Raw genomic sequence first — 19,722 nt, 5'->3', positions numbered from 1 at the left:
AAGGCCTTCAATAAACATTAACATAACAATGGACATATTATATTATAAGCAGTTATAAAGATTACAACATTCAGTAAATCTTAATCAACAAAGAAGACAGGCATAATATTATATTATAGTATAGGTAAATTTTCGATAATTCATCTTTAGATAATAATACATGTTTGACATGTGATAAAAACAATTTAAGACTAAACGAATAGTGTTCCATAACTCCATTCTAGAGTTTCAAATAATTTGTTTTAGGTCGTACATGCAGATCTTAGTAAGTACGTTTTATTTTGAATGGAAAAGATAACCATTTCATATTTTGAAACATTTCAAAAGAATTTGTTTTTACGTGTTTATTTAAAATAATTTAGGTGGTATTTTTTTGCAATTTTGTTATTCTATTTAGATCTGATGTGTTACTTTGGGACCAAATAATGCATCCATAATCAAAAGGTGGGGTTATGTAAGCGTTATAAAATAATTGTTTCATTTCAGGTGTAAGAAATATTTGAATTCTTTTCTGCAGGGATATTTTAGAAGCAAACTTAGAACACTTTTGCCAATATATGTTTTCCAAGACAGACAGTTGTCAAATTGCAATCCAAGTAGTTTTTGACAATAAACATTAAATTATTTATACTCGAATTCTCAATATGTAGAGAAAGATGGCTATGTTAATAATTTTACATTTTGATCCAACTATCACGCATGTTGTCTTTTCTAGATTAATGGCCTATTATTGAGAGTTCAACATTCCTGTATTTTTAATAAGTCTAGCTGTAACTCGAGTGATTTTGCAGGTTATGCCAAATGCTTGCTGTTAGATGTCATCAACATGCTAGCATAAGGATGATACCTGGTCGATATAGGACCGATATCTTTCTACTGTTGGCTGACATCGCACCGCTATTGTTTTGATGTAGGCCCGATCTCGGCAAGAAATATCGGGCCTATATCGTTAAGATATCGGCCATATATTTTATTGCCGATGTCGGGCCAACATCATTCCTATTTGCAGCCGAGGTTAAAGCCGACATCGGGCCGTCATAGAAAACCATGTCGGTTTGATGTCTGGCCGATATAGAATGTTGGCTGGGTCAGACTGTATATTACTAAAACTTTGGTCAGCTATGTGTAATGTTGAATCGTCTGCATACATATCAATGTCTGAATTCGTAGTGACTGACATATTTACCTATAAAAGAAACGTATAGGACCTAAGATTGAGCCCTGTGGTACATCTGATATAACCGGCAAGCTTTCAGATTTATTATTGTTGACTTTTACTGTATGAAGCAACTTAGAAACACTGTTTTGTCTCGATTTGTATTGTGTTTTACGACATTGGAATTACATTTATTGATTTTAATTCGAATGCATATTGAAACAATGTTATTTAAAAAAAAGTATGGACATTATAAAAATAAGAGCAAAACATATTAAAACATAGCGATTAATAAATTAACAATCATAGCTTCAATAACGCTGAAAATATAGATAGCAGAAAAACATGGGCCTACGAGGACGCGGTCTTATAACATACTTAGGCCGTTTTAGAATTTATAAATCAGTAGTTTACCCTAGTACAATTACTTCACAAAGTAAAATCAAATTAGATCACATCTTACTGCGCACATCTCACTGAATGTACCGAAAGTACAGTCTTTTTTTTGCACGAGTAATAGTAAACGATAAATAATTAATGGCTGTAAACATGTGGCTTAAAATTCATTTATATTGTTAAAACGTTTAGATATTCATGCAAGTTTGGAGGACAAGCCAAAAGCCGATGGGATACTATAGCCCCGATGAATTTCAGAAGCAAACGTGAAAATTCGGAGTTAATAAAGAAAAACAGGTCATTGATGCAGTCTACAGGAAAGTTTACCAGTTTTCTCTCTAACACCTGTCAACGATAAGATTTAATACAAATTAACGGATCAATTAATCGGCCTAAAACATTTGATGTTTGCTTTAAAAAATAATTATATATAAATAATTAATGTGGACTGTAAATCTGTAGCTGCGTACTTGTAGATAAAACATTTATCTGTTATACATGTACGTAGTAGATGCTGTTTTTTCTAAACTTATTAGGTCAAATTTAATAAATTTTGGTATCTAATCAATATATTACAATATATTCAATTGTTATACATGTACTTAAATAGTACTATAGTCATTATGTATGTATTGAGATTTTATTAATCTTTAAACTTTTTGGCCCTAAATAATGTGTAACGATATGATAAATCAGACGTTGATTAATAAATGGGTATGTTGCAATAATATTTTAGTAAATTATGCATTTACCCTATCCGTAAAATAAAACCGAACAGACAGTGTGCATGGTGGTGTAGCGTTGACATTAGTCTTAGTCATGGTATAAGCTTATGACATTATTTTTCTTCAGAAATGGTCAACCTTTGTTTTCAGTCAATAGTCTTTTAAAATCCTGCGATTTAAGATACATATTACAGAAACCTTGAATAGAGCGAATTATAAACGTACAAATGTAAACAAATTAAAAGGTAATTGTATAAAACTAAAAGACATCTGAAATAACATTAACGTCATCAATTCTAAACACAAACATTCATTTTATATATGTGAATCCTTCTTTTTGAACGGTTAGCGATAATATGATAAGCTTTGTCCTAGTTGTGTTATATGACCTGTTGGAGAAACATTTTATAATTGTGATCGCTGATGAAATGACAAAAAAATACTCTTTTGAATTTTGATTAGATACTTGTATTTTTAACGTTAAACATATTTGTTACAAGACCTTGTGGTATTTAATACAATATGGAGATAAAAGTTCATACCGCACAGTTAATAATTTTGTCGTCGTTAATTTCCTATAATTGAAAACAGTTGGTTAAATTACAGATATATATATGACACGTACGTACGTATGTTTGCTTAATGACGGCCCATCAGCCCATTAAGGTACAAATAGCAGCTTTCGTTGTCGGACATGTCACTAGTCATGCCCTTTAAGAGTAAATTTTGAAGCACAAAGTGGGGATAATTTACCTCCATGCAATTTCAACGGTCTATTATCCAAAGATATGAATACTTAACCAAAAGTATGTCACTGTATGGCAGTCAATGAGAACCTAAATGTTCAGTAACCTGTGGTGGGTTTTGTCAGATGCAAAACAACCCCCTTTAAATGAAGGAAACTTTTTTTAAATATCGCATGATGTAATTTTCATGGTTCCACTATATTAAGTCTTCTCTACAAACTTGCCTCATTAAATTAAATCAGACAGTAACTATTGTACTTTACGGAGATAGAGATAAAAAGGTATTCTTCCATCTGAAGAAAATGTAAAATAAAATGTAACAAAATTTGAATTCAACAAAGCAAGAATTTAAAATAGGGCCCGAAGTGTAAACCTGATGTATGTGTTTTTTATTGACAACTCGCAAAATAAATCATTCCACAGTAGTTCATGTGTCTTATTCAAAAGCATACAAGACTCGAATAATGGCTGATTTGTTATACATCCGAAAGATGACATTGGTACAAATCAGTCACCAAATCTTGTACTTAAACATACATATAAACATATCATACATTTTGTCTAAAACGATTTTTATATCGAAATAATTTTCTAAAAATAGATAATGGTTCATGGTAGATAACAGCCCAGTTAAAAATAGAATGATTAAATCGCGTGTACATCTTCTTTCATCTTAAAATGATAATATGTTGACGTCATAATATAACAGATATAGTTGTTTCGGTTTAAAATTTACAATTTTTACAATTTTCTTTAACCTATGTTTAAGCTTTTAAGATAACAATAGTAACTGTAATTAAGTTTAATTTCTAAAATGTTGGTGTTTTGTTTTCTTTTTACATTATTGAGATGAGCTTTTCACAAAAGATACCACCGGAATGGACTTTCAACCGTTTCCTTGATAAAGTCGTTTGTATTGTAGATCAAAACCACGAAACGTTTTTGCGACTAAAATGGAAACTTGAAGGTAGGTTGTTTCTTATAATATCATAATAATAGTACTTTATTTTAGAATACATGTACATGTATTATATGTACATTGATACGTCTGTCCACGTTTCTGATTGAGAAGAATACATTATGTATAAACCTTTCATCTTTTAATTATTACACTCTTGTTTCAGAGGATTTAGATTTTGAAATGTTTCTACCGGTTTCCAACATTTTTCTTTTTTGGATGCAAGTAAATTTGTATATAGGAAACAAACATTAAAACAAAAATCAACAATGAACGTCATAACATTCTAAAAATAACATAACGCCAGGATGTTACTTTATGTATCTTTTACATTCATAGGTTCTTGCATCTTGTTAGATAATTGTTTGCAAGACGCCAAATCAGCCGACGACCTCTTCGAAAAGCTAAAGGACAAACGACTTTTGACCAGATATAATATTGACTTCCTACATCACATTTTACATGAACTAGGGGATGCAGATATGTTGATGCAGTTAATGGCAAACAAGAAACTCTTCAGCACGGAGATAAATTTTCAGAGTCCTACAGAAAATGCACCAGGTACTTAAAGTTTTAAAGCCAAAAATCACCTGTCATTTATTTTTGCATTTTTTAAATATGGGTATGAGTGTCCCAAGACCGACTATGGGACCAAAATCAGAATTTCTATTTTGCCTGCATTTAGATACCCATAATCACATTGCGTCTGAGTTTGGCAGTGTATTTTTTCTGTTATTTCTGCATAAAGAGCAACAGAAGCAAAAGATGGTTGAGGCAATTGGCCAATGAGTACTTCTTGGAAACAACAGGACGCTAAAAATAAAAACAAGTTTCTGAGAAATGATAATATGTAGTAAATCTATAATGGTTTAACAACTTTACATAGATGTTCAAGTTCGTTGTATACTTTGACACCCGGATGTAATCAGAAAGATTAATCTGAGCAGCTTTTGCTCAACAGGACATGTGAACTGATAGGGAATATTGGGATTTCCCATCTCACCAGGTCAACACCATTATATATTTGTAAGGGCAATAAACATTTCAGAGACAATTAATAAAGAGCGTTGAAACAATATTTTTATCTTCTACAATTGATTTATAATCCTATTCTTTTTCAGAGAGAGGCTTTGAACATATCACAACATTTACCCAAAAGGAAAATGACAGCTCTTTCGACATGGCGATGCTGTATGACTTTAAAGCGAAATTTTCGTCATTTCTTATGGTACCATTAGCAAAGAGCTTTATCATAGGGATAGAACCTTATGATAGCGGTCATAAAATAACGTTTAAGACGCCTGAGATGTATGTTCAGGTTTTTGAAAAATGGATGAGTGAAAAATCTTGCGATGAGGTATTGAAAAATCTTCACATAGTAAAAATACAGACAAAAGACCAAACGTTCTCATTTACAGGTATACTTGATTATATTTTGCCTAATTATTCTAAATTGTAACAAATATTTATGTCGATTTTCCCATAAATCTATTTGTGTTTTAAGCTATCTTTATAACAAAATATATTGTACAGATAATTAAAACTGAGAATCATTTCAACAGTTGACCAAACCTACTTGACTTCTGGCATATTTTTTATGTTAATTACACCAATTTAACGAAAATTCATATGATGCTATTTTAGTCGTTCTGTTTATCTAAATGATATAAGAAATACTGGTCCTTTATGTGCATTTATACATGACGCATGTGTAAGGGACATCGGATTAGAATAAAACTAGAAATGTGTCATCATGCCACGGATGCCTCCGCATGCAGCCAAAATTTCAGATGTTATAATATTAAGTTCCAAATTTGTTTGCACAAATTATTTTTATCATTTTAAGTTCAAAGCCCTTAAAACTTTTCAATGTTAACACAAACCATTTTTATACAATGTCGAAGGCACTGAAATTATTCAGTCTTAGCCTTTTGTAAATTGCATGTTGCATATTTGTAGCCAAAATAATGGCTACATACATTTCCACAAAAGTATGAGTGCTGAAATTGAAAATTCAAAATTTTTCCAAGAGAAGTTTGTCCAAAATCATTGAACCACGACCAAATTCAATCTACAAATTCTGCTTAATCCTAAGATGTATCTATATGTTAAATATGAGTTGAATGTGTACAACCATTGAGGAGATAATGAACGGAAACTTAAAATTTCTGATTTTTTTTCAAAGTTCAAGAGGAATAACTCTTTCAGCTATCATCAAACCATGACTAAATTTTTGTGGAAATGTATGTAGCCATTATTTTGGCTACAATTATGCAATATGCATTTTACAAAGGGTTAAGACTGAACAATTTCAGTGCCTTCAACATTGTATAAAAATGGTTTGTGTTAACATTGAAAAGTTTTAAGGGCTTGAACTTAAAATGATAAAAATAATTTGTGCAAACAAATTTGGAACTACAGTTTGTAAATATTACAACATCTGAAATTTTGGCTGCATGCGGGGGCATCCGTGGTATGATGACACATTTCTAGTTTTAGTATATACATTTTCATAAATGTGGATTATTTTAAGGTCAGGAAGAAAAAATGCCCGAAGAGGAAAGTCGATTTAAAGCTATAACGGCTTTATACAACGACCTTCAAGAGCGGTCTAAAGATTTAAATCGTGCAGAAGAATTGATACAAGAACAGATTGACCAACTTGGGAAAATCGGATGTTTACCGGATCGTCTGCTGAAGTTACACACGAAATCTGGGATGTCTGTTACTTTATGGAAAACTCTTGTAAAAACTCGGAACGGAAAACTGCCCTCTCATTATTTTCCGATGCAAAATCATATTGAACTTGAAAAAGAATCCCTACATTCTAAAATAGTTAGAATTTATCCACATATTAAAGAACCATTGTGCTGTAAAAACAACTAGATATGATTTGAACTGTTGTCTTTACTTTATGCCAGTTAACATCTATAGGTCGTTTTTTTATGCATTGTCTAAAATATAATGAAGAGGATATTTGTGTGTTTGTTTGTGTGTAAGATGAAATTTTATATCATCGAGTGAGCTTCAAACCAGTATTCTCACGACTGGCGTAGCTTTTAATGTTTACGAGATGTAATAATTTATCTTTTACAACAAACAAATAAATATCCTCAATATAATAATTTGTATGCTTAAAAACAAGTTTAGATGGAATTTCCTTGATTAACTTTAATATTAAAATCTGTTTTCCCCACTAGTAGCCTATTTTAGTCGAATTTCTCATTAAGTACAAGAAGTCTTGAGCTGAATAATAAGTTCGATAATCAACGTTGTATGGCAACGATATTCATTTATTTCATTAAAAAATATGACAGGTAGCTTGTTTTTATTTCTAAAAACAAGCAACTCTAGTTGAAGAAAAAGCCATATCATCCGACCTTATTTATATTAGACCATGCAGGATTTGTGTAATATCAGCGGCCGCCACTTTAAAAAGTTGTGTATTTCACGGGAGGAAAATAATTGTGTTTGATTCAGAGGTATATCATTTGGATTTGTTAGTCATACATCTTTTTATACCAAAGAAAACTTATTTGAGGATTGTTGCTGAGAACAATTAAGTGCTGACAGATATGTAAACATTCAAAAAGCGGTTTTGAAAAAAGAGAACATGGAATTGTGAAAAACTGCCTTACGAGCGCTTGATTGTTTACTTATTCTTCGACCTGATGGCTGTCATTGCTTTTTAAGTTTTTATTTTGCATTAGGCAAACATTGATTACTTGTAAGATATTTAAATATGCCCAATTGATATCAAAAGCAGTTTGAATGTGGAAAGAATTTTATTTTTCAGACTGTAAAAAAATAAATAAATAAATTTAGAGACGAAATTTGGTGATTGGTAATTTGAAAGATAGTTTTCTTCTTTTTAATACTTTTGAAATTTAACTTATTTATTAATTTCAGCTTTGCTTTTCTCTAAACAGCCCTGGCAATGTCAGAATTGTCAGCAAAAATAAAATCGAGGTACCACATGGAGGAAATCTTTAAAATAGTAGTCTCGTCATTGAAAAGTGTGAAATTGTATTTTAATAATGTTCACTGTGAAATTATCAAATATCATTTTCACGGATAAACACTAATTCACTGAAAAGCATAAAATAAATCAATGTATCAATTTAAATACGATGAATTTATTATAACCATTTATAGGTATGTCATTTAAAATATTATCAATTTAGTTGCTAAAGATGCCATCTGCATAAGCATATTATTATCAAAATTAAAAGAAAATCATTGTCAATTTTATTTTTTGCTCTTTAGTCGTAGGGAATTGGAATATTTCTTTAACTTCACCAAACGTCTCTTTGGTCGTATTACATTAGAATATTTTATTTCACTTCACCAAACGTCTTTTGGACATAAAGATGATATAACGCCATAAAAATATTACATTTGCTTAAAATATTAACGATATATATATGGCATGTATTTTTTCAAAGCAATTCAATTTATACACCAATATTGCCCATGCAGCACAGGTATCGGTGTAGTCTGAATAAGCTTTATATTTTTGTCTGACTACCTTTTTGGGTCGCTTCTACAAAGAAGTAGCGACATATAGAGATCCTTTCCCCGTCGTCTTTCTGTCCGTCTGTCTGACTGTTTTTGGCCGAGATATGGTCCTGGAATAAAAAGGTGTTGGGTATTGCCAGCTACGTAGAAGCTTTTGGACTACTCAAAAACATCTGGTGCATTTTCAACCACACTTTACAGAATTGATCCATACTAATGATTTTGGGCTGAGTTATGACCCTTGAATAAAAAACGCGTTATGTCCTGTTAGTAATGATTTTTGTGTCTCCTGCTACACATTAGCTGCAACATGCAATTGGTTATCATGATGCGACACATGTTATCAATTATCGCTCGTGGTTATCTCGATAACCACAAACTTTTATATTCAGATATTTCGAAAACTGGAAGCTGAAGAACTCAATTTGAGATGTTAACAGTTGACTGTTATGAAATAACAACAATGACTTAGCTGGACACTTTATGCATACAATTATCAATTTCAAAAAATACGTTTTCAATTAATATACATTTGCGTATGCCATGAAATAGATTTAAAATAATAAAAAAACAACAACAAAAAACAAAAACAACACCACTACTAATACTATCTTTTGTACAGCGTTGAATTTAAAATAATACAATTATTTTAAATATGTATTTTTTGCCAATTTCTGTCAGGAACATCGATGGGAGTATGACTCGTCTTCAGCGATAGTTCAAGTTATTATTATTATTATTACATTGTAAACGAAACAATGTCATCAGTTTATTTGGGAAAGTTCATCTATGAACTAATACTATGAACATTGTATGATTTTCACTGTTGACTAGATAATAAAAATACATGTACAGTGTGAAGTCAGCATTTTTTCGGTGTTATAATTAAACATATTCCACGAAATAGAATGACTTCATTTCTTACAATTTTGTCAGGGATTCCAATTAATACAATATATCACAGGTGGCATTTTCACACACTCATTCAAACACACACACACACATATATATATAGGTACATTGATATGTGATATACAAGCGTATGATTACTTGTTTCGACTCTCGGATTTATCTGAAAAATGAAAAAAGAATATGGCTAAGAGAGACAATCATAACTTGTCTCTCCACAGTTTGTTGGATAAAATATGTCAAAGCAATATTAGCGATGGAGACTTTCGAATTATGAAACGAAAGATTAAAGGTATAGTACATGACATTACTATTTGCATTAATCATGTTGGGACAGTTTTAAATATCTATTTTATGCGACTTCGCTAATGTTGAAAGGAAAATGTGTTGCGTGCTTGTTTCTTTGATTGTATGTGTTTTACTATTTTGAACTAGTGCTTCATTTGATAGTCATCTTGATATTAAATTTGATTAGAATTTTCGGTTTCAAATTTAAAAAGAAAGCGTGCACTGGATACATGAAAGCTTCTGTAATGTATTGACCATACAACTATATTGAAAATTGATATAACCAGAAGTTTGGTTTTGTTTAAATAGCAGAGGGGTTGCTGAATTTTGTTTTTGATCAGTTTTCATTTGCGTTCATCTCATTTATGGATCAACGAAAGTGTTCGAGACTGTATGGACCTGGCGTAACACAATATGGAATTGGGTTAGAATGTTCCACTTAAAACTTCAAGCACGCATTTATAAAAGACACAATTCTGCAGATTTTATTTTATATCCAGCTTTTGATATGTAAACAATGTTCTAATGATGTTCAAATTTCAATTTAATGTAAACCGTCGGGTGGTCAATACATTTTAGCAAATTTTGTTGTCAAATATATAAATAGTGTGCGTAATTGAGGACACAAATTTCCCTGTAATCAAATTGACACTTTCTTTTGCAACTTTATAACTTATATCACCGTTATGTAAATGAAATAAAACAAATTTATAGCGTTGGTTGATTTCTCATTCAATTTTTTTTAAATAATTACAGATTTGGTCCCTGGAAACGTGCAGACGGTTTCAACACCTAGAGAATTATTCAGTTTGCTTCAAGAGCACAGATGCTTTGAGGAAAATGAATATGTGTTCATACAATTCCAAGAAATTTTCAAACAAATCAAGCGGCCTGATTTAGTACACATTGTCAGTGATTATTGTGAAAGCAATGGAAAAGGGCTTTATATTAAACGGAATAAAGGTACTTTTTGTTCCTTAGGAATAATTGATTTTGAAGATTCAAAATAAATAAATATCTTATTAACTCTTTATCATTTAATTATTCAGAAAAGTAAGGTAGTGATTTTTATAAATGTAGTTTATAACTGTACGAAGTACCTGGAATTCTTTCGTTTTTTTGCTGTCGAGTTGAATTAGAAAAATATTTCCAAAGGTAGACTTTGATGATGGAGATTGACTAATAATTGATAATGAAAAATGTTTAGGATAAAATAAAAAAAAACTACCTTAGTTATATAAAAAAAACTGCCCACTCTGTCCTATACATTTCGATCGATATCTATAAAAAAAGTCCATGGCTCATATTGATTATTAGTTATTTTTGCATAGTAAAGTTTGAATTGAAAGTATAAAGTAGTTTTGAATTTTACCTGATCTCTCAACAGCATAATGTCCTTTTAACACGTACTCCGTTAGGAAAAGCTATGGTTTTTGATAAACGGGAAAAGAAATTTCTCATAAATTTGTCTATGTATTATTGTGTCGCTGTTTCTGTTTTGTTTGTTCATTTATTCATTTATTTATTTATTTAATTTGTAAATTGTACTTGAACAGATGACAGTCCATTTGTTAAAATTGTGTGTCAACAAATCATAAACTCCAATCAATGTCTAGAGATAGTGCAATACGTATCCAGACTCCTGACGGTGGACAAGCTTTACTTAGTGATTGAAGGAAATGATAACCGCCTATTTTATCCCAACGGTGACCTTGCTGTCAAAGAATTTCAAGGTTAGTATCCAGAAATTCTAGCGAAATTGTAATTGTATAACAGTTACATAAGTGTTACATTAGATGATTTGGTTAATTTGTTAATGTTATAATTTGTTTAAGTTAAACAAGTTTTTGCTGTTTGAGTAGTAGTAAACAGTATAATTAATAATTGTAAATATGTGGCTTAAAATACATTTTTGTTTTCTTAAAACGTTTAGATATCCATGCAAGTTTGGAGGGCAAGCCAAAAACCGATAAGATACTGGTAGCCCATCAGAGAGAAAAGGATGAACTTCAGAAGCAAATTGAAGAATTGAAACGTGAAAATGCGGGGTTAAAAAAGGAAAACAGGTCATTAATTCAGTCTGCAAAAAAGTTTACATGTTTTCCCTCTAACACCTGTCAACGATAAGATTTAATACAAATTAACTGATCAATTAAGCAACCTGAAACATTTGATTTTTCCTTTAATATATAATTCTATATAAATAATTAATGTGGACTGTAAATCTGTAACTGCGTACTTGTAGATATATTATAACTATCAAACACTTATCGGTTATAATCATACATTTACGTATTATATAGATGCTGTTTTTTTCAAACTTTTAAAGTCAAATTTCATAAATTTTGTTATCTAATCAATATATTACAATACAATTGCTATACATGTACACTGACAACTTCCTTTAATAGTACTATAGTCATTATGTATGTTTTGAGATTTTATTAATCTTTAAACTTTTGGCGCTAAATAATGTGTAACGATATGATAAATCAGACGTTGATTTAGAAATGGGTCTGTAGCAATAATATTTTAGTAAATAATGCATTAACCCATGCGTAAAATAAAACCGAACAGACAGTGTGCATCGCGGTGTAGTTTTGACATTAGTCATGGTATAAGCTTATGACATTATTTTTCTTCAGAAATGGTAAAACTTTGTTTTCAGTCAATAGTCCTTTAAAATCACATATAGGAAAACAGAAACCTTGAATAGAGCAAATAATAAACGTACGAATGTAAACAAATTAAAAGGTGATTGGACTTCTGAAATAACATTAACGTCATCAATTCTAAACACAAACATTCATTTTATATATGTGAATCCTTCTTTTTGAACTGTTAGCGATAATATGCTGAGCTTTGTCCTAGTTGTGCTATATGACCTACTGGATAAACACTTTATCATTGTTATCGGTGATAGACGGGCGACTTGAAAAATAAATATCCATTTGAATTTTGATTAGACAGATGTTCTATTTACGTCATACATATTTTTATACGACCTTGTGACATTTAGTGCAATTTTGGATATAACAGGATAGCCGATAAAACATAATGCTGTCGCCATACAGTAGTTTCCAATTATTGAAAACAATTACTTAAGTTACACATAGCGGTATGTCAGTTTTTTGGAAAAAAAAAAACCTTGATATGAACAATTCAGTATAAAAGTATGATATATTCGTATTGTATTGTATGGTATGTTACCTTCTCTAAATAAAGATTGTATCACTTTAGTTAAATAATCCATTGTTTTCCTTCAAGATAGGTTAGGTACATGAGTAAATGAAATGTTGCAATTTGTGTGAAAGTATTGTCTTCATTTAGAGGTTCATAACAATTTGTGGCCTTTTGTCTGCGATATTGGATGAATGAATAGGTTGCTTAAAGCTTACTTTGAATATATTTTTTTAAATTTACACTAAATGATGGTGTTGAATTTCGATTTTGTAAAAACAAGATATTTGTATTTTTTTCAACTAATTAATAAATTTTTCCTTTACAATAATTTGATGTCATATAGAGGGAGGTCGTATATGTCAAGACATGCGGAGTTTGATTTTTCTATTTACTTGACTGCTTTTAGCAGTTGACAACTTCAAGAATATCAATTCTTTAATGATTAAGTTAGTTATAATTTATAAATAAATTAATTTAGTAACATTATAAGGTCCAATGCTCATATTTGCGTTTAAAGTAATTAGATAATTGTCTGATTTAAAGTTTTATAGATTGAAATTGCAAAAATAGATAGATAACAAGTTCTGTGAAAGTGTATAATTAATGGTTTTGTTATCATCAAACAATCTTCATAAGTAATTATAATTTGTTTAATTGATGTTCTGCTTAAACACATTTTTGGAATTATCTCTAAAAATTAATTACATAAACATAAAATCTCTATTATCATGTTTTGCTTTATTTTGATTACTTTATAATTCGATATGTATTATGTTATACAATAAAACCGGATTATGCAATCATTTTGTTCTGCTTGTTTTGTTTTAAAAACGATTTTGTTATCTTATAAAGGACGATTCGATTTATATAGTCAAATAGTTCTGTATTGCATTTCGGGCCTTTAATTAGCATCTTGTTTTTTCCGTTTAAAAAGAAGTTTTCAAAATAGATACATGAAGTGACCTTAAAGCAATATTATCTAAATAAAAAAGATTTACGATACACTTTTGCTTCTTTTCCTTTTGTTTGCCCTGTCCGGCTATTTTGTTACAATGGGATAAATTGTCAGGAATCGGTCGATTCTTTAGGTAGAACGGATCAACTTCCAATGAAATGTATAACCATTCGACCGTAGAAATAGTTCCAATTAATTTTAATCTTATTGAAAAAAGACATGAAATATTACAATGTTAATTGAAATAAAAATGATATGTGATGAAAATTATAATTGTAGCAACCAAACCAAAGAAATAGTAAATTAATGATCATAAACTTAACGTGTTGTGCAAAAATAAGCAAAACCTTCTACAGCATCTTCATCCGACACAGATACTGAAGCGGAAGTAGCTTATTCAGTGAAAGTACAGTTTGTTTTGCAGTTATACAATTGAATTATATCATTTATAGGTAGTACGTTGAAGTACCTGATATAAAGCTACATATTTTATCGTTTAGAAAATAGACCTCTTTTGGTTTTATGTTAATTAAATATTTATTGTTCGAATAAATGTGCGTTTCCTTACCAATTCATGGTGCTGAACAGATTTAAAATGAATTGAAATAGATATAACTGCTAATTTGTGACACACTTTTTTTCGTTTGGCGCCCGAAAAATTGACCTTCTTTGCAAATTAGTCACCAAATCTTATACATACATGTAAACATATCATACATATTGTCACAAATGACCTTTATTTCGAAAATACGTGTTATCACTATGGGTCATGCTAGATAACAGACTGGGAATTTTAAAGCTATAAACAGCATGATTAAATAACATCTTCTGTCGGCTTAAAATGATTATATGTTGACGTCATAATATAACAGATATAGTAGTTTCGGTTTAATTTTTACAATTGCACAATTATCTTAAACCTATGTTAACAATAGTAACTGTATTTAAGTTGAATTTCTAAATTTTTTTGTTTTGTTTTCTTTTCATATTATTGAGATAATTTTGCACCGGAGTGGACTTTCAACCGTTTCCTTGATAAAGTCGTTTGTAATTTAGATCAAAACCACGAAACGTTTTTGCGACTTAAATGGAAACTTGAAGGTAGGTTGTTTCGTATTATATCATGATTATAGTATTTTATTTTAGAATGCATGTACATGTGTTATATATATATATATATATATATATATATATATATATATATATATATATATATATATATATATATATATATATATATATATATATATATATATATATATATATATAAATAAACAAAGTAATAGTATTTTAAAACAACAACAACAACAACAAAACGCCAGGATGTTACTTTATGTGTATTTACATTCATAGGGTCTTGCATCTTGTTAGATAATTGTTTACGAAACGCCAGCAGACGACCTCTTCGAAAAGCTAAAGTAAAATGAGTTCCAATTTGTCGCAAATATTTTCTCTATTTTACAAAAATGTTCAAGTTCTTTGGATACTTTGACACACGGATAAATCTGAGCGGCTTGTACTTGTCCACTCAACAGGACATGTGAACTGATAGGAATCATTGGGATTTACATCTCACCAGGTCAAACACCACTATATTTTGGTAAAAGCAATTACCACTACAAATAAAAACATTTCAGAGGCCATAAAGAGCGTTTAAACAATATTTTTCTCTTCTACCATTGATTTATAACCCTATTCTTTTTCAGAGAGAGGCTTTGAACATATAACAGCATTAATTTTTATCCAAAAGGAAAATGCCAGATCTTACGACATGGCGATACTATATGATTTTACAGAGGACTTTTTGTCATTTCTAATGGTACCATCAGCAAAAACCTTTGTCATAGGGATAGAACCTTATGATAACGGCCTTAAAATAACATTTAAGATGCCGGAGATATGTCTTCAGGTTTTGAAAAATGGACGAGTGAAAAATATTTGCGATGAGGTAATGAAAGCTTCACATAGAAACAATACTGGCGAGAAACCAAACATTCTCAATTGAAGGTATACTTGATTGTTTTTTTCTGCCTAATGGTTTCTGTTGATTTTCACATAAATTTATATGTGTTTTAAGTTATCTTTATAAGCAAAGTACATGTATAATGTTCTAGTGATAATTAAAACCGAGAAGCATTTCAACAGTTGACCAAACCTTCTTAACTTTTGGCACATTTGTTTTTTGTAAATTCCATCAATTTAATGAATATTTTATATAATTTTAGTCGTTCCTTTTATCTGTATGATATAAGAAACATTGGTCCTTTATGTGCATTTATACGTGACGCATGTGTAAGGGACATCGGACGATTAAAAAAAGCAGTTTAAGCTAGAACTGTTAACGTGTATCGCGTTTTGCTATATTGTCAGTATATACATTTTTCATATGTGTGGATTATTTAAAGGTCAGGAAGACAAAATGCCCGAAGAGGAAAGTTGTTTTAAAGCTTTAAATATTGCAGGAGAATTGATACAAGAACAAATTGACCAACTTTGGAAAATCGGATGTTTACCGGATCGTCTGCTGAAGTTACACACGGAATCTGGAATGTCTGTGACTTTATGGAAAACTCTTGTAAAAACTCGGAATGGAAAACTGGCCTCTCATTACATTCCCCTGCAAAATCATATTGAACTTGAAAAACAGTCCTTACATTGTAAAGTAGTTAGAATACATTGTAAAGTAGTTAGAATTTATCCACATATTAAAGAACCATTGTGTTGTAAAACTTGAACTGTTGTCTTTACTTTATGCCAGTTAATATCTATAGGTCGTTTTCTATGCATTGTTTAAACTTATTATATCAATGTATCAGTTTAAATACGACGAATCTACAATAACATCTGATCATTTTTAGGAATGTCATTGATATGAAAATATATTGAAATAACAGCAATTCCGTTGCTTAAGATGCCATCTGTATAAGCATATTATTTATTAAAATTTAAAAAATTTCATCGACAGTTTTAATTTTTGCTCTTTTGTCGTATGGAATTAGAATATATCTTTAACTTCACCAAACGTCTTTGGGACATAAAGATGATATGTCGCCATTATAATATTACATTTGCTTGGAATGTAAACAATATAAACATGCATGTTTATTCTCAAAACAATTCAATTTAGACACCAATATTACCCATGCAGCACGGATATTAGCGTCGTTATAACTTTCACCCTAAATTTTCTGGATCAGAAAGTGATCAGTCTTTGCCACAGGTAAAGAACCAGGCATACAAACGTATTCGGGCAGTCTGACCAAGCTCTATATTTTTGGCCGACTACCTTTTTGTGTAGCCTCTTCAAAGTAAAGGCGACATAAAGAGATCATTTCTCCGCCGTCTTTCTGTCCGTCTGTCTGTATGAATGATTTTGGCCGAGTATAGTTCTTGAATAAAAAGGTCAACTACACAGAAGCTTTATGGACTACTCCTCAGAAACTAGTGGTGCAATTTCAATCAGCCTTTACAGAAAAGATCAATACCAATGCTTTTGGGCTGAGTTATGGCCCTTGAATGGAAAACGCGTTTTGCCCTGTTTATAATGATTTGTTTGCTGTCTCCTGCTACACATAATATAGCTGCAATTATGCAATGGGCTATCTACAGGTGTATGTGATCACTGATGTTTTTTATGCTTGATATACACAAACTTGATATCAGATAGTTCAAAAACTGGAAGCTGGAGAAAACCATTTGGTTAACTGTTGACTGTTAAAAATAACAACAATGACTTAGCTGAACACTTTATGCATACACGTATCAATTTGAACAAATATGTTTTCATATAATATACATTTGTTTATGTCATCAAATATATTTATAATTAAGATAAACAACATAAAAAACACAAACAAAACAAAAACACACAGAAAAACACGCAAATTATCGCATTTTTATGAAGTAATATCAAAGAAAGCAACCCATTTTGATATTTTGTAAAAACAAAATGTAAAAGCTTGATAGTGAATAAAATGCTTTGCTTTTCTATCTTCCATACAAAAACTTTGTGATTGTTCAGTACACCTTCATATGTAGAAATCCTACATTTTCTTACCTTTAAAATGGCTAGGCGACGTATAGTTTTATTTCTTATTTGGCATCAAAACGGAAAATTTGAACTTATTTATTGAAAAATTCATTTCAGCAGGACATATTCTATGTTTATAAGTATTCCAAATTGGTAAAGATAACCAAAACCACTGTTCAAGACGACATAATATGTAAACATCATATTAGAAAAGATCTAGTTCTATAATTATTTGAGCAATATACATCTGTAATTTCGAGCTAATTTGGCTGCTTTGACACAAATGGCTCGAGATTTCACTGTGTATTTATGATAAGGCTCTCTTTAACACGTCATCTCATGATCAGTTTTGCATTCAACACTGTTTTCACCATTCTTCTAAGATGGCTGAGTTGATGTGACGTCATTTCCTGCCACATGCTAAACAATCGACCATTTGCTGCCATGTCCTGTAGATTATCATTTGTTTTTACCATGCGTAAAGTTGAGTTGTAAATGCTGTGAGCGGTTAAATTTTTTGATCCTTCGTCGTTAGTGATAACTACGACCGACTGGGCTAAAATACAAGAAAGCAAGTAAGAATCATTCCTGTTTTGGTTTGGTTGGGAGGTCATTTAAACGATACAAAAATCTTCTTTTTTGTGTTGTTGTTGTCATTTTTTTATGTAGATATTTTAAACGTAAATAATTTATGCATAAAACACCAGACCGTCTGCTATATGATTTCGACATATATGTACTATATATAAAGAAAATAATACTAATTACAATTTTTCATTTGAAAAATAAAATAAAAAAGGTAAGGTAAAGGTAAAATTTTGTAATTTATAGCTCGCTAGGTTCTTCCTTTTTCTTCAATTACAAATGTAATAGAGAGTGTGCAAGGTTGAATGAACTTCATGCAAATTGCAGTTCTAACAGGGTTTGCTTTGCTGAAACTTGTTTTGATTGATACATGCTGCCTCTAAGTGGTTTTTTACCCATTCGCAGAGATAAAATGAAACATAAAGTACGAAATAACAAATAAAAGTGTGGAGAAAAACAAAATGAAGATGTAAGCACATACCTCCCAGTGATTTTGTGTATTTTATAGTCGTGAAAACAAGATCTTTTTCACATCCATTAATATAAAGGCCTCTAGACTCTAGATCTACCATAATTACATAAAGTTTTACATGTGGCATGCTCCTGAGATCTTCCATAGAGAATATGGCATAGAACGGCTTCATTGTGACCTTGAACCCTTCAAGATGGCGGAACATGGCTTCCGTTAATTTCAAAATGAGGCTATCCGCACATTCACGTTGGAAACAAATCACACACACTTCATTTCGTAAACCCACCATATGCTTCGGAGTTCCAGGATTTGATGAGGTCGAAATGAGGAGATGGAAAATGATTTTAAATAACATGGCCAAAAGTTATTGGGTTTGTTTTGAGGCAAGTATAAATTTGTACAAGTTTTCTTTGAATTTTTTTTTAACAAAGATAAAGTTTTTGTAATTTTTTTTAAATAAAAATTATTTTTAATTTGGCAAAAGATCATTTATAAAAAACATTTAACCCGATATTGGCAAAAGTTTAAAATAATTTTTGGGTGTTACAGTCTATTTTCGTCAGGCACGTACTGTCTTCTACAAAAAGTGTTGCATGCACCAGAAAATTATTTTTACGAGTGGATGTCAGTGCTGTTTGCAGATTTAAATGACATATGCTCGGATCCAAAATACATGTATGGTTCAATTATCAGATTGGATACCATGACTAAATGTAAGAAATACCTTTCTTTCCAATTTCGGTCTTTGGATTAGTTTATTGAGTGCAGGCTTTTAAATCAATAACCGGTCCAAGGAATTCC

At 30.7% G+C, this 19,722-nt stretch overlaps 3 protein-coding genes and 1 long non-coding RNA gene across 4 annotated transcripts; 3 read left to right on the top strand and 1 right to left on the bottom strand.

Moving 5' to 3' along the window:
- The first annotated feature begins 1,763 nt into the window (after positions 1-1,763).
- LOC132748446 (uncharacterized) lies at positions 1,764-8,042 on the top strand. Its single transcript, XM_060738060.1, has 4 exons — positions 1,764-3,990; positions 4,321-4,542; positions 5,103-5,399; positions 6,515-8,042. The coding sequence occupies exons 1-4, from the start codon at positions 3,873-3,875 to the stop codon at positions 6,865-6,867; spliced, it is 990 nt and encodes a 329-aa protein (XP_060594043.1). The 5' UTR covers positions 1,764-3,872; the 3' UTR covers positions 6,868-8,042.
- Positions 8,043-9,371: 1,329 nt separating this feature from the next.
- On the top strand, positions 9,372-13,665 carry LOC132748445 (uncharacterized). The gene is made up of 4 exons (XM_060738057.1): positions 9,372-9,700; positions 10,453-10,659; positions 11,253-11,429; positions 11,630-13,665. Exons 1-4 carry the CDS (start codon positions 9,592-9,594, stop codon positions 11,821-11,823), a joined length of 687 nt encoding a protein of 228 aa, XP_060594040.1. The 5' UTR covers positions 9,372-9,591; the 3' UTR covers positions 11,824-13,665.
- A 173-nt stretch (positions 13,666-13,838) lies between these two features.
- LOC132748444 (uncharacterized) lies at positions 13,839-16,782 on the top strand. The gene is made up of 3 exons (XR_009628258.1): positions 13,839-14,935; positions 15,541-15,841; positions 16,240-16,782. It is a non-coding gene; the product is annotated as an uncharacterized LOC132748444 (long non-coding RNA).
- Positions 16,783-17,577: 795 nt separating this feature from the next.
- On the bottom strand, positions 17,578-19,276 carry LOC132748450 (uncharacterized). Its single transcript, XM_060738066.1, has 2 exons — positions 18,931-19,276; positions 17,578-18,420 (listed from the first exon to the last, which is right to left on the bottom strand). The coding sequence occupies exons 1-2, from the start codon at positions 19,274-19,276 to the stop codon at positions 18,197-18,199; spliced, it is 570 nt and encodes a 189-aa protein (XP_060594049.1). The 3' UTR covers positions 17,578-18,196.
- Positions 19,277-19,722: the final 446 nt, after the last annotated feature.

The sequence above is a fragment of the Ruditapes philippinarum genome, unplaced genomic scaffold (genome assembly GCF_026571515.1).
Source record: "Ruditapes philippinarum isolate M1 unplaced genomic scaffold, ASM2657151v2 ctg2906_1_1_1_1, whole genome shotgun sequence".
Lineage (NCBI taxonomy): Eukaryota > Metazoa > Mollusca > Bivalvia > Venerida > Veneridae > Ruditapes > Ruditapes philippinarum.
This window is presented reverse-complemented; position numbering and strand designations above follow the sequence as displayed.

Bases quoted from the DNA above. Each gene is read 5' to 3' on its own strand.
- LOC132748445 (XM_060738057.1), top strand. From the start codon at position 9,592: ATGGCTAAGAGAGACAATCATAACTTGTCTCTCCACAGTTTGTTGGAT. The intron at 9,701-10,452 runs GTATAGTACATG...AAATAATTACAG, and splicing joins TATGAAACGAAAGATTAAAG to ATTTGGTCCCTGGAAACGTG. The intron at 10,660-11,252 runs GTACTTTTTGTT...GTACTTGAACAG, and splicing joins TTATATTAAACGGAATAAAG to ATGACAGTCCATTTGTTAAA.
- LOC132748450 (XM_060738066.1), bottom strand. From the start codon at position 19,276: ATGTTATTTAAAATCATTTTCCATCTCCTCATTTCGACCTCATCAAAT. The intron at 18,421-18,930 runs GTATGTGCTTAC...CTTGTATTTTAG, and splicing joins ATACACAAAATCACTGGGAG to CCCAGTCGGTCGTAGTTATC.
- LOC132748446 (XM_060738060.1), top strand. From the start codon at position 3,873: ATGAGCTTTTCACAAAAGATACCACCGGAATGGACTTTCAACCGTTTC. The intron at 3,991-4,320 runs GTAGGTTGTTTC...TTACATTCATAG, and splicing joins ACTAAAATGGAAACTTGAAG to GTTCTTGCATCTTGTTAGAT. The intron at 5,400-6,514 runs GTATACTTGATT...GATTATTTTAAG, and splicing joins CCAAACGTTCTCATTTACAG to GTCAGGAAGAAAAAATGCCC.